This window comes from Ipomoea triloba, chromosome 2 (assembly GCF_003576645.1).
Source record: "Ipomoea triloba cultivar NCNSP0323 chromosome 2, ASM357664v1".
Classification (NCBI taxonomy): domain Eukaryota; kingdom Viridiplantae; phylum Streptophyta; class Magnoliopsida; order Solanales; family Convolvulaceae; genus Ipomoea; species Ipomoea triloba.
In genome coordinates this window covers 18807707-18834042 of record NC_044917.1, presented here as the reverse complement: position 1 = coordinate 18834042, position 26336 = coordinate 18807707, and the positions used below count along the sequence as shown (strand labels likewise).

Genomic DNA, 26336 nt, shown 5'->3' with positions numbered 1-26336 from the left:
TTGGCTCGTTGTGTTTCAGTAGATTGAAAAAGTATATATGAATAGATTTTACATTGTACTAGAGTCAATAGTATTAAAAAAAAAATTATATACAAGATGGGCTGATGCGGTAGATCACGATGTGGCACAGGATAAGGAAATGCCATTTTTGGGGAGTGGAAATTGTGACCGGCTTGATTTGGCTAATTACGGCATAACACTATGGATGCATTCCTATCATTAATTCTTTTATCTTGGCCGGATAAGATCATCAAGGCATCATATGCATCCATGCCTCAAGCTCAGCTCGCTCGACCATGCTTTGGTTTTGTCCTTTTTCTCGATAATTATTATTATATGTATCATGATTCACATAACTGTGTGAACCCTAAATAAAAAGTACATTATTTGTATATATAAATTACATTATTTGAATATTAAAAGTACATTAGTTTGTATACTATTAAATATTATATCTTCAATACACAAATAATATACTTTTAGTATATTAAAAATGTTTCTTTTATTAAGTAAAGTACATTATTTGAGTACTAAAAGTATGTTATTTTTGTATAATGTATATTCAATACACAAATAATATATACTATTAGTATATATTAAAAATGTATTTTTTTTTTATGATTCGCACAGCAACATTATAAAGAGTCAATATCACATTCACTAAGGCTCAATCTCATGACCTCTCATATAGGAGAGTCAATACCAGTCATGTGAGCACAAGGTACTTGGCTACCTGGTTATATAGAACAGAATAAATAGAGATTCTGAGGAGCAAATCAAGCATCTGTCAATCACTTTGACCACTCGACTTTGACCGTCATTATGGCAATTGTTATTCGATGCTCATTTGGCGACCCAAAATAGCATGAAAACTACGCTGCACCGCATGATTGGACCTCACATGTATCTTGCTCTCTTAATGGGAATGATCATCCCCCATGCCTTCTCGCTTTAACGGCCCTAGCTAGATTCCATGTTTTCATCTCGCGTGATTGATAGCGGAATATAAAACATATACAACATACGTTACACATACATGAATTGTATATATTGTGTATAAATTTAATTAGGATCTAACCTCCAACTATGCATAATTGTTTCTGAGTATTGTTGTGTTGATGCCTATAAATGTAGTAACAATTTCTACAGAGTACTGCTACATACTTAGTCTCCGGTTCAATATGATGGTGTATTTTTTGTGTAATCGGTGTAGTGATAGGATCTAAGCTTATATAGCATATATGATATTAATATAGAGTTTATAACGAAAACTGTTATTTCCGTTAAGAATGTAACAATCTTTAATGGTAACACTAATTGCCATCAAGACTATTAATCTTGAACCATAATTAGCATGCTAGCTTTAATAAAAGGGAATGTTACTATTATTACGTAAATTAATTAAAGTAATATAATTATAATTAAATGAATATAATTAAATTAATATAATTATATTAGTTTAATTAATTGAGTATTTTTTTGAAAGGAATTAATTACTTAATCGAGTATTTTGGTTAATTTATTATTGGTATAAGTTGGTTCAAATATTATTAGCTAAAAATATTGTATTAGTGAAAATAAGATGTGGTGGAGTGTCTGATGTTGATTAAGGTTCCTAAAATATCTTAATAACAAATTAAAGTGGGTGGTGGAGAAAACTGTTCATCATATTATTTGGAGATCATGCGCATGCGTGAAATGCTGAATGGGTGGTTAAACTCCCTAATTTTATGGTGTCAAAAACACTATAAATAAGGAGTTATGTAATGAAAAAAATGAAGTTTCTAGGAGATTAAAATAGAAATATTATTTGGATGCTGATGTGAAGAAACTTCAAAAAAAAAAAAAATGGAGTACTATCTGGAGAAGCCGGCTTCATCACCTGATATTTGTACTAGCTGTGTTGAAATTCATATTGGTTACAGTTTGTTTAATTGGTAGAATTAGTTCAAACTGTACATGTAAATTTTTTCATAAAGTTGTTTTATGTGGTTAATGTTGAAATAGGTGGTAGACCTAGTTTTGTAATTGACTATTGTATTTGGTGATGGGATGATTCTGTGAAGTGATCACGGGTTGTATCATTCTCAAGGGATACTACTACAAAATTGAACATATAAAGATAGCTTTTCACTACACCTTTTAAAAAAGGTGTAGTGTATTCCCTAAAATAAAAAAATAAAAAAAAATACACTACTTTACGCGGCACCCGCCAAGATCGAGTTTCGCGAAAAGTAAATAATTAAAATAATAACTAGTTTTCCACGGCACCCATAGCAATTTGTTTGTGTTATGGCAATTGGTCTACTAGCGGGTGCCGCGAAAAAGTTTTCGGTCAAAAGAGAAAGAGGAAGAAGGAAAATGAGAAAAATTTTAGCCACAAGCAAGAGAGAAAGAAGGAAAAAATAATCGTTAGTCAATAATCCTAATTACCAACTTAATGCTGATAGAAAATAATTAAGGTTAATAGACAAATCATCATAATTATATTAATTAAAAAGAGATAATTTTATGGTGATTTTTCTAACCAAAATAATCCACATGCTAAATGTACCAAGGCTACATTTTAGATACAATACATACTAGTAATTACTTAATAATATATATGTATACAAATTATACATAGCCTTTTATATATATATATATTGAAAGAAAACGTAGCTATTCCATTAATTCATAACATAAAACGTTTACATCAATGATCAATGAAATGGTAAATCGTTCCTTACAGTCAGACATAAAAACAACTTTTCTAACTATGCTATAGAAAACTTGAATTGCACACTGTTTCATAACTAGGAAGCTATGTTCCTTCAGGGAGCTTAAAGCTTCATCAAAGATCTGGGTCTTCGTCATCATTCTTTTTTGCTCGCCCAGGATAAGATCAACACTTGCCGAAACCAAACTAAACGATTTATGCTAATGAAAATGAAAAGCTCGTGAAAGTAACGAGAGGAAAAATACTCGTGAAAGTAACGAGAGGAAAACACAATAATAGAGAAAATAAAAAGTGGGTAAAGTCAAAGTAGGGTTGGGAGTTCAAGACTACCAACACAAACCCCAATACCTACCTACTATTATTTCATTCAAAGGGAAAGAAAACGGAAGAAGAAGATCTGTGGTGGTGGTCGGAGGCGGACGGAGCTGCGACGATGGTCGGGGCGGAAGAAGAGCGAGAGCAAACGTAGAAGGTGATCAAAACCGCCGGCTCAAAGCTCCATTAGAGCTCCGGCTGGAGGCCGGCGGTGGAAGCCAAAGTTGAGTAGCAGAGAAAGGCGTTTGGTTTTAGAGAGAAAAGGGAGGCAACATTAGGCAGCATTATATATATATATATATATATATATATATATATATATAATTAGTGTCATTCACACATGGTGATGGTCCTCCCTCCTCACTAATATTATTGAGATTTATTGAGATTGATAATGATTCCTCTAGTATTACTATAAAAACAATATTATTTTCTTGAGGGTGAGAGTGATGATACTAATGGTACGTTTTGAGAAATTATCTTACTATGATACTCTACACTTTCTTATGATCATGATTGGAAACGCAATTCTCACTTAATCTTATAGGTTTACGTACTGCGGTGGTATAAAGCTAGCATTATGTTTATTCTCCTACTTGTGATACCTAATGTGAACTAACCATGTTTACTCATCTACCTTGATTCATAGTTATGCATACTTATGTATTGTTATATTGATATAAATGCATGAGGCTGTGGGTTATGTTTAGATATCTATGTATATCTATAAATATATATACTTATGTACTATGAGCTACTTGAATTGCTCATCTATGCTTAAATGTGTTATATGTGATTCATGATGTGGTTGGGGGTTTCAAACTAAAGTATCATTTCCCAACTAAAACTAATTATTTTCCAAACCTAGATACATGTACCTATTTTACGAGGTTGAGTGGTTTATACGTAGCATGTTTATGCTAACGAGTTGTTTTTCTTGTGTTTTAAATACCCTTTTCAGGCTTAGATTGATATATTCCAAAAGCGTACTTAGTGAAGGATGTAGTAGTGTAGCTCTATTTTGTGCTAGCTTATTCTTAGTGTTTAGCCCCTACCCGTTTGCCCTGTTTTATGATTGTAGACTGATTTAGCTGTAGACTACCTTTTGGGTTTCGTTTGGTGCTTGGACACCTGGGTCTTTGAGCCCATCTTTTTGTTAGATGTTTGAGCTTTGACTCTAGTAATTTAGCTTGGTAGTCATCCTAGTGTGGATGGCTGTGGTGGTAGCATCCCCTAGAATGCTTAGGATGTTAATCTTTAAATCTAATATAAGATGTTTATACCTTTACTTCTATATCTCTAAATATCTGATTTATACTAGGCTGGAACGTTAGAATTTGAGGGTGTTATAGTTTATGCATACCTAATGATGCATTTTCTTTTACATATCTCGAGTGCCCTATTTATGTGGGTCGAAAAAAGTGTGTTTATTTCTCATATGTGGTGGACAAGGTAAAGGCTAAGTGCCTTGGGTGGCAATGTAGGTTGTTGTCTAAAGGGGAAAGGTGGTACTAATCTCTTCTATCTTGCAGGTTATTCCCTTACATCTTTTTGCCGCTTGTGCTCCTTCTAAACAGGTTATCCAGGATCTAGAGCGGTGTTTCACTAGCTTCTTTTGGAGGGAAGTGAAGGTTGTTAGTTTTTAGGGTGAGTGAATGTGGAATGGTATGTGTTAAAACGAAGAGTCAAGACTCCCCGAGTGTCCGTCTCTCAAGGAAGACAGTCTGGAGTCGTGTATCGTGTTGGCATTTTGGAGGTTGAAGGAAAAGGGTTACGTGAATGACCAAGACTCAAAGGACATTTATACAAGAGTTCTAGACTTAAATAGATAGGCTTAAGAAAAAGGGGAAATGGAGATTGGGGCTCGTGGCTAGCATATAAGGTCGACTCTCCTATAGGTTTTGCAAACACATGATTTGGATTCAACTAGGGAGTTCACAGCACATCACCGAGTGGCGTCACACTCGGACTCCCACATCCTCAGTCGGTTGGGGCATTTCATCGAACACCTTGTCTACCACTCCTCCCGGGCCTCTTTCTCTCGGACAGAGGGCGGGGATGTGGATGAGTTGGACTCGTGAGAGGCCGCTATCGCGCACACACTCACTTTCACAGGGTTTGCTACCTAATGTGGCCACACTTAGGCACAAAGAATATCAAACATCACCCATACAAGCATTTGAATCTAAAAACATCAAGCTCACAAATTTCAGGAAATTTCTTCAACAAATCAACCACATAACTAGTTTCGGGGCCACCAATCTCCTATCTACTCTAAGCAAACATCAAGAAAATAATAAGAGAAAGCAATAAAGGATTGAAAGGAAATAACATGAGGTTAAACTAAATAAGTTAAAGAAGAGTTATCATCCATAGCTAATAGATCCTATTACATCTTTGCATTCAATCTTGTAGCTTTCTACCTTGGTTGCATCAATCTAATCTAAGAGAAAATGGGGTTTTCCCCCAAGAGGGGAGAAAACAAAGAAACTTCATATCTAAAAACTTAGGCTCCCTTTAAAATTTCAAGAGAAGGGTTTTAAATAGCCATCATGAAGTCAAAATCCCGAAATAGTCCCTGATGGCCTGGTCACGCCACCTTCACACGTGAAGGGGGGCGGCGTGGACGCGTACTGGAAGTGGTCCACGCCTCCTTCACGCATGATGCCAGCGTGAATGGATCCTACCCGGTTGCTTCTACGCTTGCTGCTTCGTTTTAGCCTCGGATCCCGTTCCATTCTGCGGAATTGACTTCAAAACATGCTCTAAAGTCGAGTTAGAGATTTTTTATATTTGAGTCTTTATGCATGAAATTGTTATAAATGGGTGACAAAACTTCACAATTCTGTCCTATAAATGACCCTAAACTCGACTATTTTTTGCGCTTATCAGCAGGCGGGGGGTGCTCGTTACAATTAGGCATCATGGAAAACACTAGCCTTCCCCAAAATGGAGGATAGTGTGGGGTTCCTTGATCTAGACCTGATGGTACGAGCATCTAGTGCGAAGCTATGGTGGAATTTTCGCATAGTGTATTTTCTATGGGGAAATTTCATACAAGCTAAGTACTGCAGTCGTGTTGGTGGTGGCAAAGCTAGTGCAGTCCTCAGATTCACATACTTGGAAACGCGTGGTTAGCATTAGGGATGAGGTTGAGGCAGTTTTGGGTTGGCGTTTTACTCATGGCGATGTTAATCTCTAGTGGGATAACTAGTCAGGACTTGGGCAACTAGGGCGTGTTTACCCCTTCCCTGGCGTTGAATACTCTAGCGAGTTGTTGTTTGACTTTATTCAAGATGGAGAATTAGATTTGACTGCATATGGGGACCTTCTGCTAGTGGGTTTGGAGGCAGACGTATCCCGCTTAGGGCAACAGACTACTGACATACCTACTTGGTCGGTAGCTTCAAATGGTATGTTTTCTTTTTCTTCTACAAAATCTCTATTAAGACCTGAACCTGTGAACTTTGATCCTCTTTTTAGTAATTGCTGGCATAAACACCTACCCTTTAAGGTCTCCTTCTTGGCCTGGAGAGTGCTTCTTGGCTGTGTGGCAGTTTTTTATGCGGTCACTAGGCCTTCACTTCAGTCATCAAGGTCTCCAAACCTTGTTAGTTGGGTGGAGGCGGGTGATTGCTCGTAATCGTCTTGTTTCCTTTGTTGTTTGCATGTTACCTTATCTCATCCTTTGGGAGTTATGGAAACACATAAATGCATGCATGCATGGTAGGGGAGCGCCGAGTGTGCCGCAGGTGGTATATGGTGTTGCCAAGGGGATGACGGAGTGTCTCTTTAGGTGGTGGCAGAATGAGCATATTTTGCCACCACACTGGTCTGTCATTTTATCCTACATGGACTCACATGTACCTTGACGCATAATTTGTACTATAAGATAGGAGCCTCCACCAAATGGTTCTTTAAAAGTCAATCTTTCATACTCTGAGTCTTTGGGTGGGACTGCTGCCTTAGTGCGTAACTAGGGGTGGATTTTGCTTTGGCTTGGTCATTTCAATAGTGGATGGGTTTCGGGATATTTTTCGGGTTTTGTTTTGCTGTCTTGAATGGTGTTTGGCTGAGGGATTTACATCTTTGGTCTTAGAGTTTGTGTTGCCTGAGCTTAAGGGATATGTTGATACCTCTGTTGCCATTCCTTTGTCCATGGATTCTGATGTGTCATGACTTCGTTTTCTTTGTTCCTGTGCTTAAGTGTCTGCCGCAGGGTAATCTTCCTATGGCTACTTTAGCAGATTGGGTTATGGGTAAAGATGGGGAGTTCGTGTTTCATACTCTAGTTGATTTACCTCCGATGGTGAGTTCATTGATTGTTCATGATGATGTTCCCTTTGTTTTGTTTGAGGAAAATGATTCACGATGATCATATTTTTAAGAATGGAAAAAGTGATGAAAATGCATAGGATGAAAAGATGGAAAAAGAAGAAGAAAAAAGAGAAAAAAGAGAAAAAAGAAATGTGGAAGAAAGTTGGCTCTACTGGTGGCTTGTTTTGGAGGCGATGATGGCTTGGCTTTATGTCAAGTTTAGCCTCAACAACGCAGGTGTTAACGGTACAAGAGACACCCTAGTGTGGGCTGAACGGTGGTCGAGCAGGATTCTTCAAATCCGTTGACCTACTCAGACTTGCTACTGGCCAATAGTAGCCAACCCCCTTTTGCGTTTCGGGTGGGGTTAGAAGTACTAGGGGTGTTTACCTTTCTTTCGTGTCTTTTTCCTCTTTCCTGGACAATATTCCATTCATTCATTCATTTCATATTTGTTTTTTATTTATTGTTTTAATTAAGGTGTGCATTCTTTTTGTTCTTTGTATGTCTCTTTCAGCCTTCTGAGGTGTGTTTGGTATGAGAGCTTTCTTGGTTTGGCCCTTGTGGGCTTTTCTTTGAACAAACTATGACTCAACATCAGTTCTTGCGGTAAGAAGTTGCACCTTGACTCGGACTGAACGGTGGCCAGGTAGAAATTAATCAAATCTGTTGGTGGCCTGACCAGGCTTGTTGTTGGCCAATAGTAGCTAATCCCGTTAGGGTACATGTTGATGTGTTTAGTTGCTATTGGTTTTCTAATAATGGTTTTGATGAGGCCTGCGTGTCATTTCGTGTGGACATCTTAGTTTCGGCATGTGTGCCATGTTCTTATTTTCGGCCTCTGTGGCATCTTATTCATGTTAGTTTTTACTTTACCAATTTTTTTTATGGGAGCTTGTGTCCCTTAATTTGTTTATGGTAGCTTGTGTGCCTCATGCATTGTTTATATGTTGGGTTTGGTTGTTCCTAGCAGGGATGATATGTCCATGTTCTGCCATTATGTTGCCGAAATTTTGAGTGCCTACTGGAAGACTTGGGCTGATCACAAGCTCCAACATCTGCATTCCTGCATTTATCCTTTTGCATTTTTCTTTATTTAGGTTTGGGCTTTGTTTAGCTTGAGCATTTTATTTTATTAGTTCCCATTTTTTAGGCAATTTATACCGTGCACCACGGTGCACATAGCAATGTGCACCCCGTAAGTAAACGGCGTCGTATTGAGCATTGTAAACTAACTGCCCTTTTATTGGAAATCACGTTTTCGTTTCCGCCGTTAACTTCCAATTATTAAAAAAATAGTCAATTGTTCAGATTGGCGGTTATGACGATTGTTGTCTTCGCTATCTGAGAATACTCACAACTAACAAATATCCAGTTCGTAGCTATTGGATTCTCAGGCATTAGGATATGTAAGACGTTAATGCGCAGCAGGAGGTGGTTGCGGCGGAAGACCACTACTACAGAAATGGTCTAATACGACACAGCATAGACAGGGGTTATTTAAATAACCGCCGTCTAATATATTTTGGATCTACTACGTCACATATAGACGGCAATTTTTTTAAATATCGACGTCTATTATTTACCACGTCACTTAATAGATGGCAGTTTTTAAATAACCGCCGTCTAATATATACCACATCACTTAATAGACAACGGTTTTTAAATAACCGCCGTCTAATATATACCAAGTCACTTAATAGACGGTGGTTTTTAAATAACCGCCTTCTAATATATACCATGTCACTTAATAGACGGTGACTTTTAAATAACCGCCGTCTAATATGTACTTAATACAGGGCGATTATTTATACAACCGCCGTATATATATATTTTAATTTATTTTTTTATTTTAATATATATTAAGTTATTTTAATATTTTACTTTGTACTAAAGACCAAAGGGTAAAGAAATAACCCTAGATCTAAAGCCGCTAGCACCCAGCTCGGCCTGGGCATTTCGTTTCAGTTTACCCGAACCTAACCGCACCGAATCGGTTCGGGTCGATTAAAAACCGAACCGAATCGAAACCGATCATTTTTTTAAATAATATATATATTATATAAATAAATATAAATACAAATATTAATAAACCCTAAGTCTAAGTCATATGCGAAGAGCCGAAGACCGGAGAAGTTCCTCTTCCCGCACGCAGGTCGCAGCTCTCATAGACTCACCGACTCACCGTCACTCCGTGTCACTGCCACTGGCCACGACCACGTCTCCAGCTCTCTGCCCGGCGGACCACCGCAGCCACCACTAAGCTAATGTAATGTTTACCTGAGAATCTTTGTAGTTTATACTTTATAATGTTCAATTTCAATAGTCTTCTTTTAGGTGAATAATTCTTTAATTTTTCCATGTTATATCTTGATTTAGGGTTCTTGAATTTGAATTTGAGATATGATATTTTGATCGTTCTTGATTTAGGATTTTTGAATTTTTAATCGTTCTTGATTTAGGATTTGATTTAGGATTGATTTGGGATTTGATTTACGAATTTGAATTCCAATGAACTAGAATGCAAATTCGAGTTCACTGGAATTAATTCCAGTGTCACTGGAATGCATACTGGAATGTGTCACTGGAATGAACTGGAATAATTCCAGTGTAGTTCACTGGAATTAGAATTCTGGAATTCTCCAGTGAATTGGAATGGACTTTCAAACCATTGGAATTATTGAACTTGTTAATTTCCTTGTAATCATGTTTCCTATCAGTACTCTCCAAACTAGGGGGTTGTATATGTGGTAGTGTCATGAATCATGATTAATGCCTTTCCTGAAAAGAGCTATGCTTGTTCGGTGATGTATTTAGTTTCTCGATGATATTCTATGCTTTCATTAAACACACATTGTATTTTGGATCTGTTTTTTTGCTTTTTATATTTCCCCTAAGAGTGATATATGATAGATTGAGACTAGTGAATTCATTTTTTTTTTTTTGAAAACCTCTAGTGAATTCATTAAAAAAGCTAATAAAATGAAATGTGGGTTTGTTTTAATGATCAAAGAAGAAATCTAGCTATAGTGAATACTACTTGCCTTGCATTTAATAGTCTCTTATGTGATACTTTTTTGTTGCAGTGGTGTCTGATGTGAGTGGTCTGCACTCTGTAGGGTAAGATACCAGGTTTTGGAACAAGTGAGTATGCTTCATAGTTCTCTGACTTGACTCAAAACATTATTTTTTGGAAGTAAATCTTGTAGTAAATTAAACTATTGCCTATTACAATACATTGGTTTTCATGGTTAAAGTTTACTTTAGGAGCTTTTAGTATGTTTTTAATTTCACTAAGAGAACTGGCGGAAGTGTATTCATCTTGTATGACTCATACAGTAGACTAATTCGTTTTGCAAATGATCTTGTTATCACTTCGGTAGTCATCCTTGGTGCATTGTTCAGCATACAACCATTTGGGTCAAGTAAAGTTGGCTTCACATTTGTTCCGGCTCTTGCTATCTTATTCTTTAGTTTGGGGTCGATTGGAAACAATGTTTGCTGATTTAGTATGTAAATAGGATTTTTTTCAAACTTATGTATATGAAATATTAAATGTTTTTAATTTGATTAATTTTAATTACGTGTTCAGAGTTATATGTATTAAATTGTTGATAAAGTTTGGAGCTATTGTGTACCCTTTAATTGAATGTTTAAGCGCATGCAAGAAAAATTGTAATTTTAATAAATTAATAGTATTTTTAAGCTTTCAAAAAATATATTTTTTTTAAAAAATATGTACATATATTTTTTTTCTTAATAAATACTTACAACGGCGGTTATTACTCGAAAATGCCGTATAAAGTAGATTTTAGATGACAGTCATTATTCAGAACCGCCTTATAAAGTATATATGTAATGCGTAAAATTGTTTTATACGGCGCTTATTACTCCGAACCACCGTCTAAAGTACACTTCAGACAGCGGTGATTATTCATAACCGCCTTATAAAGTGAATATGTAATGCGTAAATTTGTTATATACAGCGGTTATTACTCGGAACCACCGTATAAAGTATATTGTACATGACGATTATTATTCAGAACTGCCTTATAAAGTATATATGTAATGCGTAAATTTGTTATAGACGGCATGTATGTTTATAATTATACGGTGGTTATTAACCGCCGTATATAGGTAATATACACGGCGGCTCTTTAGAACCGTCGTAAAATGTAATTATTTACCACGGTGGCCACCTACACGGCACTTCAAAAATCGCCGTGTATGTGTAAAAATAACCGCCATGGTAGCTATGTTTTAAAGTAGTGGACTCCAATGCTTCGGTTGGATTGGCTAATTCAGACGATTGTAATCCATGTTTTTTATATTTGATTTTCTGATTTGTTGTTGTGTTTATGAAAATATTTGAATTCGTATGTAATATTCGTTGTTTGGATTATATGATAATAGTTATAGGATTGTTTTTGATACAACTAGGCGATTGGAAGGGTAGAGGGTGAGTTTTGTGTATTTGTATGGATATTATGTGTATTCTTTGAAAGAATTGTGAATATTTCACGCTAGGTTTCTGTGTATTCATTGTAGTGGTATGTAAAACAGAGGGTGTGTTGTGTTTTGTGTATCGAATGTTAGGGAGGATGATTCTGTGTGTTTGTGTGAATATTCTGTGTATTCTTTGAAGCCAGTTTGTGTATTTTAGACATAGATTATGTGTATTCATGTTAGTTGTACTGTAAACACATGGTGATGTGTTTTTGTATTTTGGTTTTTCCATATTCTGTGTATTCCTTGTATACACTCTGTGTATTGTAGACATGTATTCTATGTATTCATGGTAGGGATACTTAAACATTGTGTTTTTGCAGTTGATCAGGATTTGTTAGGGTTGTCAGTGAGTTCTATTGATGAAGCATATGAGGTTTATAATGATTATGCTTTCAAGCTAGGTTTTAGTGTGAGGAGGGGTAAGTAAAGATATAGTGTTGCTACAAAAACATTGAAGATGAAGGAGTTTAATTGTTCAAAGTCTAGATTTAAAAGAGATTTAGGAAAGGGAAGTTATTCAAAAGTTGATGTACGAACAGGTTGTTGTGCATTTGTTCAATTTGATTTAGATAGAAATGGGATGTGCATTGTGTCAAATCACGAGAAGCTTCATAATCATGAGTTGGTTCCACCGACCAAGAGTTATCTTCTACGGTCACATAGATCAGTGTCTATAAATCATCTTTCCTACCTAAAGGATTTGAAGAAGAGCGGTGTTTCTGTGGCGGATGGTTTAAGGTTTCTTAAAACACGATCAGAGGGGTCACCACTTGTTGGTTTTACAAACAGGGATGCATATAACTCATTGTGCACTGATGTATTGAACAAATTGGATGGAATCGACTCAAACACATTAATTGAAATATTTAGACGAAGGCAGTCAAGTGAAAAGGATTTTTTCTTTGATTTTGAAGTGGATGATGAGTCTAGGTTGTGCAGTCTTTTTTGGAGAGATGGGAAAATAATGCTATGAATTGTTTGGAGATTTGTTAGTTCACGATACAACGTATCGTACTAACAAATATGATATGATTTGTTGGTATGAATCATCATTGTATGAACGTCATGTTTGGATGTGATTTTTTGCTGAACTAGAGGATTGAGTCGTTCGTATGGTTGTTTAGGTCATTTTTAAGATCAATCAATGGGAAAAGTCCCCAAAGCATAATGACTGATCAATGCGCTGCTATGGCTGCTGCTATTTCCCAAGTTTTTTCAAGGTCAAGAGATCGCCTATGTATATGGCATATTGGTGAGAATTCAAAGAAGCACATCAATGGATTAAGAAGTCAAAAAGATTTTCTAGACATATTCAATTGTTTGTTGAAACATATCGATACAAAGGCAGAGTTTGAGCTTTATTGGACAAGGTATGCTTCCGTTGAACATTCTGTGTATTGGTGATGGTATTTATGTTTATTTTGTTATAGTATTCTGTGTATTATAATTTTCCCAATTCCTTACCTTAGTATACAGAGTTGGCAATACTTACAAGGATTCTGTGTATTCTGTTGATATGTTCTGTGTATTTCAGTGTTAGAGTATGTGTATTGTATTGATTCTGTGCTTTCATTTCCATACCTTCATATCTGATAATACTTGCTTGTATTTTGTGTATTGTGTTGAATGATCCTGTGTATTTGTATATGAGATTCTGTGTATGCATTATAGCATATGAATAGGTCTAGTTAATATATATGTTATGGTATTTCAGGATGGTCACAACATACAAATGTCATACTAATACTTGGATTGAAAAGCTATATCAATGTAGAGAAAAATGGTGCCCTGCATTTAACAAAGATTATTTTTCTGGTGGTATTTTATCTTCACAAAGGAGTGAAACCACAAATCACTCTATTTCTAGAAGATTATCCAAGACTGCTGGACTATGTGATTTCTATAGCTCTTTTGTTGGTGTTGTTTCGGAGTGGAGGAATAGAGAGAATGGGGAAGATGTCCGGTGTTCCCAAGGTGTACCTACAATGGTTATGGATCACATTAAGATTCTTTCACATGCCAGGGATATTTATACCATTGAGATATATTACTTGTTCGAAGAGTAGGTTTTGAAAGGGGGCATCATGCTATCAAGAGTGTCTGTTATTTGAAGGTGGTGTGTATAAGTATCATGTTTGGAGGCCGGAGGTTGATATTATTAGGCATGAAGTGATTTTTAACATTACACAGTTAGATATTTGTTGCAGTTGCAAGTTGTTCACTGAAACCGAGATCCTATGTTGTCACTGTTTACGCATTTTAAACGTGCATTGTGTGTCTGAAGTTCCCAAGAAATATATTCTGAACAGATGGACTAAAAAAGTTTTGGAAGTCGAGAATGTTAGTATTGCCCCCACCCCCCCTCCCCATCTCAGTGTTTTAATGTTGCCTCTTCTGTTTGGACTTTAGAGATCACTAAGAAATTTCAGAAGTTGGTTGTTTATTGCCAAGAAAACAGTGATGGATGGAAAATTTGTGAGTAAGTAATTTTAGATGCCAAGAGAAGAGTTGAAGCTGAGTATGGCCCTATTTTCTTCGAAGGTGAAGATTGTGAGGTAGAATCCTCAAGCGGTGTTATAAAGGATCCATCAAACAAGCGGTTGAAAGGGTTACGTAATAGAAGTGTGAGTAGTATGATTGAAAAGAAATACAAGAAAGCAAGGGGTCGAAATTAAAGCAGCTTGCTCATATAGCTGCATCTAATACAAAATCGATTGGGCAGTCTCAAGTTGAATATGTTATTTCTAATATTGCTGGGAATTTGTATCTTGTGCATCCAAGGTCTGGAGGTTCTATTTTTTGTCATTTTAGTTCAAATGCAAATCAAGAGGACAATCAGAGTGTGTCTTAATGTTTGTATGCATTCAATGATATAGGTTGATTTGTGAGTAGGTTTTTGTTTGTTAGTTTTTTTTTTCCAGATCTGTAGTTTGTACTTTTTATACACAAAACTATTACAAGTAATACACAAAATGTTACCACAGGATGCACAGAATTATTTATCACCAAACATAACATGCACAGCAACAGAAACCATTTGATGTTATCTCTTATATTGCACTATGTAATACACAGAATGATACTATGTAATACACAGAACAATACTCACTAATACACAGAATATGAACTACAATCGATAACATGTTCAAAGTTAGAAGACAGAGTTAGAAGCCATGGTTTATGAAGGTAGTTTGTTTTCGGTGAGGTGGAATGAGGTATGTGAATGTATGTGTAAATATAAAACGAAGAGTCTAAACTCCCCGAGTGTCGGTCTCGAAAGAGGGACATGGAGGTGTGTCTATGCTATTACTTTCAATCAATTGAATCATGTGATGCAACGAGTATGGATGGTAAGTGTGGTGAATGGCATATGTGAAGTGTAAATGAGCATAAGGTAGTGACAATCAAAGTATAAGAGATAAGAAATAAGAAATAAGAAAATAAGGGATTGAATCGTGTTCATCTATGTTGCATTTTCGTGTGTCTCAAGTAGTGGATACATGATGCAATGATGTTGGCTATTCAAGAATGTGTCATCTTAGTCCTTTTCCACCTTTGTGTACTAGGGCATCTTAGGCTTAGGAGTGCCTTTTAGCAACCAAAAGCCCTAAGAGACATTTTATCAAACACCTTAGCTACACACTTTCCTACTATTCTAATATGAATTCCATAGGGTCTATGATTGCAAAAAGCTTCAATTCAACTCAAATCAAAACCATGATAGAGTCAAGAACTCAATCTCTCAATAGATTGGCCAAATCCATACAAGATCTAATCAAAACAACAATCAATAGACAATAATAGATTTTTCCAACATCAAGGCAATAAAATCCACAATAAGAAATAGGATCCTCACACTAGCAACATAGCTTTACACAATGCAAGCCCTAGATTAAACTATCCACACATAATCAAGAATTCAAGATCAATAGCTAATTCAATCGAACACAAGATATGTAAAATAGATAAGATTAAAATAGAGATCACATAGTAAATGAAATGTGTTCTTCAATCCAAGCTTCAAGTCTTCATTTACAAGGAGGAAATGTAAATCTAGACTAATCTAAGAAAATAGAAAACTAAGAAATTAGAAATAGAGTTGGGATCCTCCGGAAATTCTATCAAGTCTCCAAAATTTCGCCCTAAAAATATTTTCTCCGCAGTGTCTCGTTCACGCGTCCTTCACGCGTGAAGGCTCGCGTGGACAGCTACTGGAAAGTGTTCACGCGTGAATGCCTTCCTTCGGGTCCTTCGGGGCTCTTGTCTTGCTCGGTTTGCTCGTTTTGCTCGTTCCTTGTTCCTAACGGCTCCCGGGACCTCTGAAATGTCTCAAATTGTACCAAAGGTAGCTTTGTGTGTGGTTAACGCATTTAAAGCACAAAATATTATAAGATTATCACATAAGGATGCTAAAATGCTATCAATCACCCTTATTTATACTCAAATATATAGGTGTCTTGGGATCTTATCAGTTTCGCATTTAGAGTTTAGGGTTTAGGGTTTAGGGTTTAGCATTTATGGTTTAGAATTCAAGGTTTAGGGTTTAGCACTGAGGACTATGTATAGAGATATATTATTGAATACACAGAATGTAAGTCAACAATACACAGAATATTACTCTGTAATACACAGAATATTACTCTGTGTTATGGTTTATGGTTTGCCATTTATGGTTTAAGGTTAGAGCTTATGGTTTACCATTTACTGAATACACAGAATGACAGCATGTAATACACATAATGTTAATATGTAATACACAGAATATATAATTCAAGTCATACACAGAATAAATTTTGTAATCTAAAGAATAAACTTAATAGATATGGCACCCTATAATATCCGATGAGACAAAAAGCTTTTTCATTTCAGAATGAAAAGAGTTTCCATAATTGAGAACACATCACACATATTTGTTTCCATTTCAGTTTGAGTTAATTACCGATTTGGTCCCTCGACTATTGGGATTTCACCACTTTGGTCCTCGATAATTTTTCTTGCCCAATTAAGTCCTCGACTTTGAAAAAATTAACCAATTTGGTCCTCCGTTTATTTTACCATTTGATATCCGTTAAATCGGGACCAAATTGGTAATTTTTACTATAGTCAAAGGACCATTTCAGTCAAAATTAATTACCAAAATGGTCCCTTGACTATAGCAAAATTACCAATTTGGTCCTAATTTAACGGCTATTTAACACCAAAATAAACGGAGGACCAAATTGGTTAATTTTTTCAAAGTTGAGGACTTAATTGGGCAAGAAAAATTGTTGAGGACCATAGTGGGGAAATCCCAATAGTCGAGGGACCATATCGGTAATTAACTCTTTCAGTTTACAAAAGATCCTCATCTTTACAAATCACATGAAGTTTCATTTTGATTGTTTGTAGATTTCCTTGGTTGCCTTGGTCACTTCTGGTAACAGGGTATTCATTGGCGACATGAGTATGGTCGCTGCATATTTAGCTCTTAGTGATGTGAGGAATGTATACTGCAAACAACAGAATGCAAAATTAATTAGAAATGAAATTTTAAATATTTTAATATGGAAGAAAGTTGAAAGAATGTTTTTGTACTTACATCTTCTTGGCCTCCAGTGAGTCCTATATCCAGTATGCTATTGACATTCTTGTATAAGTCTGCATATGCCTCATGGAGTATATGGCACAATATATAGAATTTTCTTCATTTTGCAAAGGCATCTCCATGTATTCCACTTTCATAGATTTCATCTTCTTTGCAAGTAGATCTTCTTTAGAGTGAGGTACTTAGTGAAGGCAGCCAAATATAGAATATCAATATAGTTGTGTGTAATTAGTATGTAGGTACAAAATACTCTTTAAAAGCATATAATGTACAGAATTATAAACAATGATACACATAGTTTATTGAATCAATACACAGAATTTAATAAAGGTATGATTTCTTACTAGTTTCTCTGGACATTCCTCATACTTGTCTTTAGCTTTAATTCCTTCAGGAACAGACCTATTATCAATTACTTGAAGTCTTGATGTCATGAAATTAAAGCACATCAAGAAGAAATGTTGATGTCAGAGGATACTGAAGAAGACCTGTTAAGAGTAATCAGAAAAAATAAAACAATTTGTGTTATACGGACAATTCAAATGAATAATATACAGAATTTAAATAATTATGGTACAGTTATTTTGTACTTACAAGGCTAGCATCACTTATATCAAGAGAAATTGATTCTAGTTGGTGATCAAGAGCTCGACAAAAATCATTGAAAATGGCCTTTGAGGCAGCACTTTTACTCTTATGCAAATTTGTGGCTTTTTTTTATTGTCATCTGCAAAGATTTTTTTTTTTATACAGTGCACTGGTATGAATAAAGGAAAGGAAAAAAAAAAGTTTAGAGTAAAATGTTTACTTACAAAAGAAAATTCAGAGAAGAAAACCCTTTTCGGTTGGTTGATTGATCTTCTCATGTCTAGCATAGTCTTTATTTGGCACCAAATTTGTACAATGTTTGTAGATATGTAACCCAATGCCATTGTCATGAAATCTTCCCGATAAGCTACCAAATTGTTTCCCAAATAAAGCATGTCACTACACAAAAGAAAATATAGATTAATAATAAGGAAATAACATGTTAAGTAATATGATTTATGTCTAGTAAGAGTTATCAAAATGGGATTTACTTTATTGAATATTCACCACCGCAAGTCAAGAATGCGTAATCTGAAAAGATTTTTTGTCTAGCTGAAAAGTTTGTCAACTTGGTTTTGTTTTCTGCCCAGTAAGGTGAGCGTAAGGCCAGTGGGAGTTGTTTCAACTTTCTTTGTGGTCTTTTCTTTAGGTGGACATTTTCAATATCCTCTTCGGGTTCTGCAAGAATGCTGTGCAGATACACAGAAATATAATAGTCAATACACAAAATGACAGCATGTAATACACAGAATGGTACTATGTAATACACAGAATATATACTTCAAGTCACATACAAAATAAACTTTGTAATATACAGAATACACAGAATGACCTGTTAGAATACACAGAATCATTGAATAAGATACACAGAATATAAACACAAGTATTAGTAAATCACACAGGGTTATAAACATATGTGTATACCTTTCAAATTCAATCTCAGCTGGTGTTTGTGGTGTTGTAGCAGATGGTGTTGGTGATCTTGAAGCAGGTGGGCTCACTTGTGGTTGCTGTGCAGCCTCTTTAGAAATATTTTCAACCAGAGTTTCCAACATGGTTGCTATTTGGGGAGATTGTGGGGATGGCGTTGCTTCTGGTTGTTGTTCTCCCGTTGTTGGTGCTGGTGGGGTCTTTTCCAATGGGGCTTGGGCTGATTTTGCTCTCGGTGATTGCCTTCTTGGGGATAATCTTGCTGCTGGTGCTGTTGTTGTTGTTTCTATTGGTGCTGTTGCTGCTGCTGTAGCAGTTGATAATGGTGATGCAGCTTGTTGATCTTCACACTATGGTGGTGATGGTGTTGGACTTAATAGCTGGAAAGATGGTGCATTGATTTCAAGCGTGATGTTCCTCATGGTTGCATAGAAGGTAGCTTCAAGCTCAGCGACTGCTTCTAAGAAGCTTGGCTCGTTGAAGACATTGTCATCTCTTAGTAGGCTCTTGGGTGGGACCGGTAGGGTTGGATTTGGGCTTGGTGTTGGGTTGACAGTGTGGGAGAAGTTGACAAATGTGTTCTTTATTATTTCAGCTGCAGAATTGTGTGTTCCAATCCTTGCCATAACATCCCCAAACTCTGTAATAATAGAAGCCATTTTCTTCAGGGAGTCAATGACTCGTTGTACAGTTTCAGACTCAATTGGTTTATGAGTCACTTCCTCCTCCGGCATTGACCTTCTATTAATGACCTTTCCCCTACCATACTTTCCTGACTTCTTATGCACTGCAAGCGTTGCTCTAACGTCTTTCGTTGTCCAGTCTTTAATGGTTGGAGGGGTCTGTGTGAGAACAAGCCCCCTGATCTGGACTCGATCCAGGTAAGAAAGCTTCAAAGAAAAAAAAACAAAGAAAGATTAGAATTGTATAACAGAATACACATAATGAGTAACTAGGATACACATAATTAGTAACAAAAATAAACAGAATATAAGCCTAAGTATTATTAGTAGCTTAAGTATTTAGGGTTTAGGATTTAGCATGTAGGGTTTAGGGTTTACCATTTAAGGGTTAGGATCTAGGATTTAGGGTTTAGTATTTAGGACTATGTACAGAGATATATCATCGAATACACAGAATGACTAACTACAATACACAGAATATTACTTAGTAATACACAGAATGTGAACATGAATACACAGAATCTTTCAACAGAATACACATAGAATACACAGACTCAGGTAAGGCATTTTATTCAATAATGTATAGAATTATAAGACTAAGTTAGTATTGCGTACCATAAGGAAAGTTGCAGGCCCACTGTATGAGGTATCCTTGTTTGATTTACAGGTTTCTGCAGTGTCCAGGAGACTTTTTATGGTGTAAGCACACCAATTTATTTCTCTGATTTTGCTCACATCCTGTAGTGAGTACAGGATCCTGTAGTTGCAGAAGGTGTTATTATACCCCCTGATCAGTGTTGTAACCACAAAGAAGACAAAGCCGCGTTTAAACATGTCACCATAGTCTTGTCTTTTCCTATTTTTAGTAAGGACATTTTTGTGTCTTCATATTTTTTTTATTTAACCGGTTTTCACCGGGCAGACCGATTCTTCTAATTATTAGATTCAATCCACAAATCCCTAATGTACTCAAAAAACCAATTAAATCATATCAATTAAATCATATCTTATAAACACTGATAAACTAATGTTCAACTTTGGCTTTATATATCATCAAAATTTTAAGAAAATGTTACACTGATAAACTAATGACATAAAAGATTTTGCAGTCTTGGAACTTCATGGATTTGGCATAAAGAAGATATGACAAATTAGGTGTAAAAACTCCAATAGCCATTTCATCATAATAGAGCTTTCTTACAGTAAAGTAATAAGTAACAAAAAGGACACTATTGACCCTAATGAGGACTCTGGATCTACCAAGAAGCTAATGCCTCCATAGTGCGAAAATTCAAGCATTATCTTTAACTGATGTCTATCTTTAGATCAGGTTGAAGCTGCATTGTTTCTGGTTTCTATTTGACTTTTTTAGTACGTTAGGGATTTGTTGATTAAATCTAATAATTAGAAGAATCGGTATGCTTAATCTAACCTAATTAAACCGGTGAAAATCGGTTAAATAAAAAAATGAGGAGACAAAATTGCCCTTACTAAAAATAAAAAAAGTCATGAGAAAGATTAAAAGTGTCCAAAAAATAATAGTCTGGGATGTTAAATGGCAAAAAGTGCTAGCCAAATTACAAGAGAGAGTTTAAACTCCCGACCTTTCTTAAGGGACAAGATTGCTCGGCCGCCAACCAAGCTAATGTTTTTTATTTCCTTATAAATAACAAACTTTTTATTCCTGATTTAATATTATATTTGCATATTAAGTCATTTTGACTCAACCTGTCATCACATAGATAAAGATAAATCAAATAGTCTCAAGTGCCAGCCAAATTATATAAGGTTCGAAAAAACACATTACAAGATGGAAATGATGCATTTTTTCCTTTTCCAATACATGGTGTTGACTATCTTGGGCTTCCCTCTCCCACAGTTGAAAACAAAATGCTCCGTAGAACTCACAACAATTCATGTACACTCACCCTCTCATGCATTGTATGTTAAAATTCCAAGAAACTGAGCACCACCACCGCCCCCTCCTCCGCCGTCCTCCTCCTCCTCCGCCACTTCCGGGGGCATTCACGTGCATGCGCCTCCGCCTTGTTTTCCGTCCAACCACACGTGCACGAGCCCGTGTTTCGATGCGTATTCTGTCTGTTCGATCTGGCCAGCAGAGCTACAACCACATGCGATCTAGCAACCTCTGCTTTATGATTTTAATATAGGAGTTTAGGATCCTGCAAACATCAAAGTTTAGGCGGTTTTGGCAAGAAAAATGTCGGGTCGTCATTCCAAGATTCACTCGGTTGAACGAAGTTCAGTAAAGGGAAGCCAAGTTTAGCACTAGGTGGCTAAAGAATTATTGAGGGGATCCTAAATTTTAAGTTCGTCACCTTACATCTCAAAAATGTGTGGGGATATAAGAAATTAAAGATACTACTTAACTATAACTCTCAGCGTGGAGGTCAATAAAGGTCAAGTCTAACATTCTGTACTGAAGTATTATTGGGCATAGACTAGTAAACACCAAGTTTAGCACCAGGCCTCTGGCTTGATCGTAAGACACTCAACTTTAAAGATAAAAAGTTTTCATAAGAGGAGAAATAGAAATCATTCTCTTTTTCACATTCCTAGAAGTTAAGTGAGATTTAATCATTCGATTCATTCCCCCTCCTTTAGATTTCGAAAACTTTAATGCATATATGTTACCTAGGTGAGATTTGTAGCTACCTGGTCATTGGTTGTCGACAGATTTTGTAGCTACTTTGAGTGTGAGAGACAAAATATAAGGACAAACTGTTCTGCTCACCTGGACTGCAATTAAATCATCAATAAAAATAAAGGTTTTAGTACTTTTGCTAGCAAGATTCAAGCTGTACAGTAGCCTTGCACAGCATAGTATTTGAATATCAAAGTATCAGAGGCTTAGCTTCACACAAAATTCTCTCCTGGCCCAACAGAGAGACTTCAATGGATCCTGCAGCCTCTCTACCACATCAGACCACCACCACCACTAGCCAACTACAATACCCAGAATCCACCAACTCCTCTCCACGCTCTAGGCAAGCCGAAACGTGGGACGAGCCATTGCCACCGGTGCCGGGTGCAAAGCTGAGGCTGATGTGCAGCTATGGAGGGCACATCATTCCCCGCCCACACGACAAGTCCCTCTGCTACGTTGGTGGCGACACACGCATTGTGGTGGTCGATCGCAGCTCCTCCCTGGCGGAGCTCCACTCCCGCCTCTCCCACACGCTCCTCAACGGCCGCCACTTCACCCTCAAGTACCAGCTCCCCACTGAGGAGCTTGACTCCCTTATATCAGTCACCACAGAGGAGGACTTAGAGAACATGGTTGAAGAATATGATCGCACTGTCTCAGCATCGCCTTTAAGACCTTCTCGTCTACGCCTCTTCCTGTTCCTATCGAAGCCTGAAACCGCAGCCTCCATGGGATGCCTCCTTGCTGATGCCAAGTCCGAAACATGGTTTGTGGATGCTCTCAACAATGCCGGGTTGCTTTCAAGAGGGCTGTCGGATTCCGCTACTGAGAACAATAATATAGTGGATCTTGATGGGATGATCCAGAGTGGTTCTGTCACAGACCTGCAGAAGAATCATCATCAAAATGAGGCCTTGATTAGCAGCAGTGACAATAATAAACAATATACAGTTCCTGATTCACAAGTGGTTATTGAGACTACTACTACATCCTCTTTCGATTCTTCCAGTGTTTCTTCTCCATCCATGGCTAATCTGCCTCCAATCAAGGTCAGGGTTGAAGGAGGTGGTCTTAGAGTGAATGATAAAATGTTTGGGTTAGAAGAACAATTGTCGCAGATAAATGTTGGCCCCCAGACCACACAGAAGCAAGAAGATGGGCTTGATAATGTGGCAGCCACTGCTGCAGTGCCACCTACTATATTTGCAATCAACTCTGCTGTTATCTCAGACTACGAGAAATTAGATGATGGAGCACCACCCGGGATCCGAAAACCGCCATTGCCACTACAGTTGGTTCCTCGCAAAACTGGAGATGGTTATGGCTTGTCATCACCAGATTCAAGACATGCTCCTGGAGGATTCAACTTAGCATCACCAGATTCTGTAGCAAGGTATGTAATATACTTAGCTTTCACCTGGCTTCATGTATGTTTCGATCTCTACTCACTAATATTCTAAGACAACACATAACTTTTGCTGTGCACAACTGCACATAATACTTATAGCAAAAAGACTAGACACCAAAACATAAATGAAACAAAAACCTGTTGGGCAGAGGCCGATAACGGGTCAAGTTCAGCAATTGGTGGTTAGGAGATTCTTGGGCGGAGGCGAGTGAAGGCTAAGTCGTGATTAGGGGATTGTTGGCCAGAGGTCAGTAGATAAATGGTCAAATCTAGCATATTGCTTCTAGAAAATTTAATGGTGGCCTATAAGGAAATAAAGTTGCGTCTTCGTTATTAGCTATAGCATTTGGCATAGTTGTAAGCGCAACAAGTGATATCAGGTGTTAAGACTAGCAGGTGCTGGGAGGAGGAATTGTAGGGCAGAGGCCACTGTCCACCGGCCAAGTCCAGCAATTGATAGCTAGGAGACAGAGGAGTAGATAAAGGGTCAAGTTCAGTCTACCTGCATTGCAAGTTGTTTGATCATATATATCATCATGTCAATCACATATTTTATTGGATTGTAATACTGAGGACTGAATGTATTACTGTTTCAGTGATAGTAGCATCACATCTGCTGCATCTTTCTCAAAACATGCAACTAACCAAGATGCAGCTCAAGCTATTATAAGTAGGGAAAACAGAGCAGCAATTGATCCCAAGAGTAACATTATGGACAATACTAGCTCTCTGATCCAGATGCAGCAGGGTCAGGATTCTGCAGCAGCTATACCACCTCCACAACAGAACCAGCAGCAGTTTATACATCCCAACACACACTATTTTCAGCATCCAGCTGCAGGCGGAGGAGCGGTCCCAATCTCGTCTTACTATCCAATGTACACCGGGGCTCCCCCATCACAACAACAAATGGATCAGCATCAGCAATACCCTATGTATCTACTGCCAGTTACTCAGCCCTACAACAACTTCGCAGCAGCAGCAGCACCGCAATCTAGTACTCAAACCATTAATGCAGCAGCCGCTTACAAAGAAGCACTTCCACCTATTTACCCCACAAAACCAGCTCCCTCATCTAAGCCCGAAGCGGCTGCAGCAAGTGTGTACAGAACTCCTGCACTGTTTCACCAACAATTCTTTGGTCTTTCTTCACAAGCTCCACCCCCTCCCGCCCCCGCCACCTCTGCAAACTATGGATATGATTATTCCCATCCTACTCAAGACCAGCAGCTCTATTATGCTCAGCAGCATCAAGTTGCACCACTGCCTTCTCAGTACCAAACTATGACCCCCACCACTGCACTGCTACTGTCACAAGCTACATCACACATAGCTGCAGAGAATGCCATGCAACAACCCAAAACTTCTCAACCATTATAAGAGATTTCAAGTTCGGTGCCTTTAATTTATGTGGATATTCAAGAATAGATGATCTTTGCAATATGAACTTAAAAGCAGTATCACCACTATATCCGTGTATTTACTTTGTTTTGTTACACAATGAACTATTGATATTCAAGAATAAAAAGAGCATGTTGTTTTTTATCATACAGTGACCATCAATTCAGATTCTCCCAACTTTTAATCATCTTTTTCACTAATAAAATTTATTTTTCGCAATTACTCTCTTCTATCAACATATAAATTAATTCTAAATATTAAAAAATAATGAAATTTTTTTAAACAATGTAAAATATTTTTAAAAAAAATCAAAATAAAATAATTCATATTGTATAACAATTGAATTACATAAAATGTACAATATTTAAAAATTGCGCAATTAAGTATCAATATGTTATTTAAAATTATTTTTTAAAAATTTCGTGTGTGTGTATATATATACAAAATATAACTTTTAAATAAAATAAATATTATTTTGTAATCACATTGTAATTTATTTTTAATTTATATTATATAATAATAATAACGACAACTATAATAATAATAATAATAATACACAAAAACTTGTGTATCTGTGAGACAGATTTGGTCAAGATTATAATATAATACTTATACTAAAAAAATGTAATACTAATCAAGAATAAAGTGTTTATTATTTATATGGAAAAAAAAGTATTACTTTTGAAGAAAAATGTAATACTCTTATATTTTGATTAAAAAGTATTATATTTTTCCTCATAAGTATTTCAGAATTTTTTACTCCATTTCTCTGTTTTTCATTTTTCAATTTCCATTTTTTCAATTTTCTTATTTCATTTTACAAATATAATTTTTAAATAAAAACAATCAATATACTAAATGATTGAGCCTTTGATTTTGGAACTCCTACGTTTGGTACCGTTGTTATCTCTCTTCGTGTTGTCTTTCTAATTTTGAGTTAAAGTGGATATTATGGTCATATGTTCTTTTTGAGGTAAGTTTGGTTTCAAAGTATTCTATGAAAGTGAGTCCTTGTTCTTAAATCTATTATTCTTGTTGTGCATGAGTCATTTGGAAACCTTCCTGTAGAGTTGGTTAGATGGTATGTATATATATATATACATACATATATATATATATATATATATATATATATATATATATATATATATATATATATATATATATATATATATATATATATATATATATATATATATATATATATATATATA

At 36.4% G+C, this 26336-nt stretch overlaps 2 protein-coding genes and 1 pseudogene across 2 annotated transcripts; all 3 read left to right on the top strand.

The window, feature by feature from the left end:
• Positions 1-5983: 5983 nt before the first annotated feature.
• On the top strand, positions 5984-7409 carry LOC116010871 (annotated as a pseudogene).
• A 4737-nt stretch (positions 7410-12146) lies between these two features.
• On the top strand, positions 12147-14752 carry LOC116010870 (protein FAR1-RELATED SEQUENCE 6-like). The gene is made up of 8 exons (XM_031250368.1): positions 12147-12279; positions 12400-12790; positions 12985-13230; positions 13635-13922; positions 14068-14200; positions 14270-14335; positions 14583-14641; positions 14737-14752. The coding sequence occupies exons 1-8, from the start codon at positions 12147-12149 to the stop codon at positions 14750-14752; spliced, it is 1332 nt and encodes a 443-aa protein (XP_031106228.1).
• Positions 14753-22561: 7809 nt separating this feature from the next.
• Positions 22562-25101, top strand: LOC116010869. Its single transcript, XM_031250367.1, has 2 exons — positions 22562-23706; positions 24318-25101. The coding sequence occupies exons 1-2, from the start codon at positions 22562-22564 to the stop codon at positions 25099-25101; spliced, it is 1929 nt and encodes a 642-aa protein (XP_031106227.1).
• The last annotated feature ends 1235 nt before the right edge of the window (positions 25102-26336 follow it).

Excerpts from the sequence above, each read along its gene's own strand:
- LOC116010870 (XM_031250368.1), top strand. The coding sequence starts at position 12,147 with ATGGTAGGGATACTTAAACATTGTGTTTTTGCAGTTGATCAGGATTTG. Across the intron at positions 12,280-12,399 it reads AGGTTTTAGTGTGAGGAGGG|GTTGTTGTGCATTTGTTCAA; the intron begins GTAAGTAAAGAT and ends ATGTACGAACAG. Across the intron at positions 14,201-14,269 it reads AAGTTTTGGAAGTCGAGAAT|AGATCACTAAGAAATTTCAG; the intron begins GTTAGTATTGCC and ends TTTGGACTTTAG.
- LOC116010869 (XM_031250367.1), top strand. The coding sequence starts at position 22,562 with ATGGATCCTGCAGCCTCTCTACCACATCAGACCACCACCACCACTAGC. Across the intron at positions 23,707-24,317 it reads TCACCAGATTCTGTAGCAAG|TGATAGTAGCATCACATCTG; the intron begins GTATGTAATATA and ends TTACTGTTTCAG.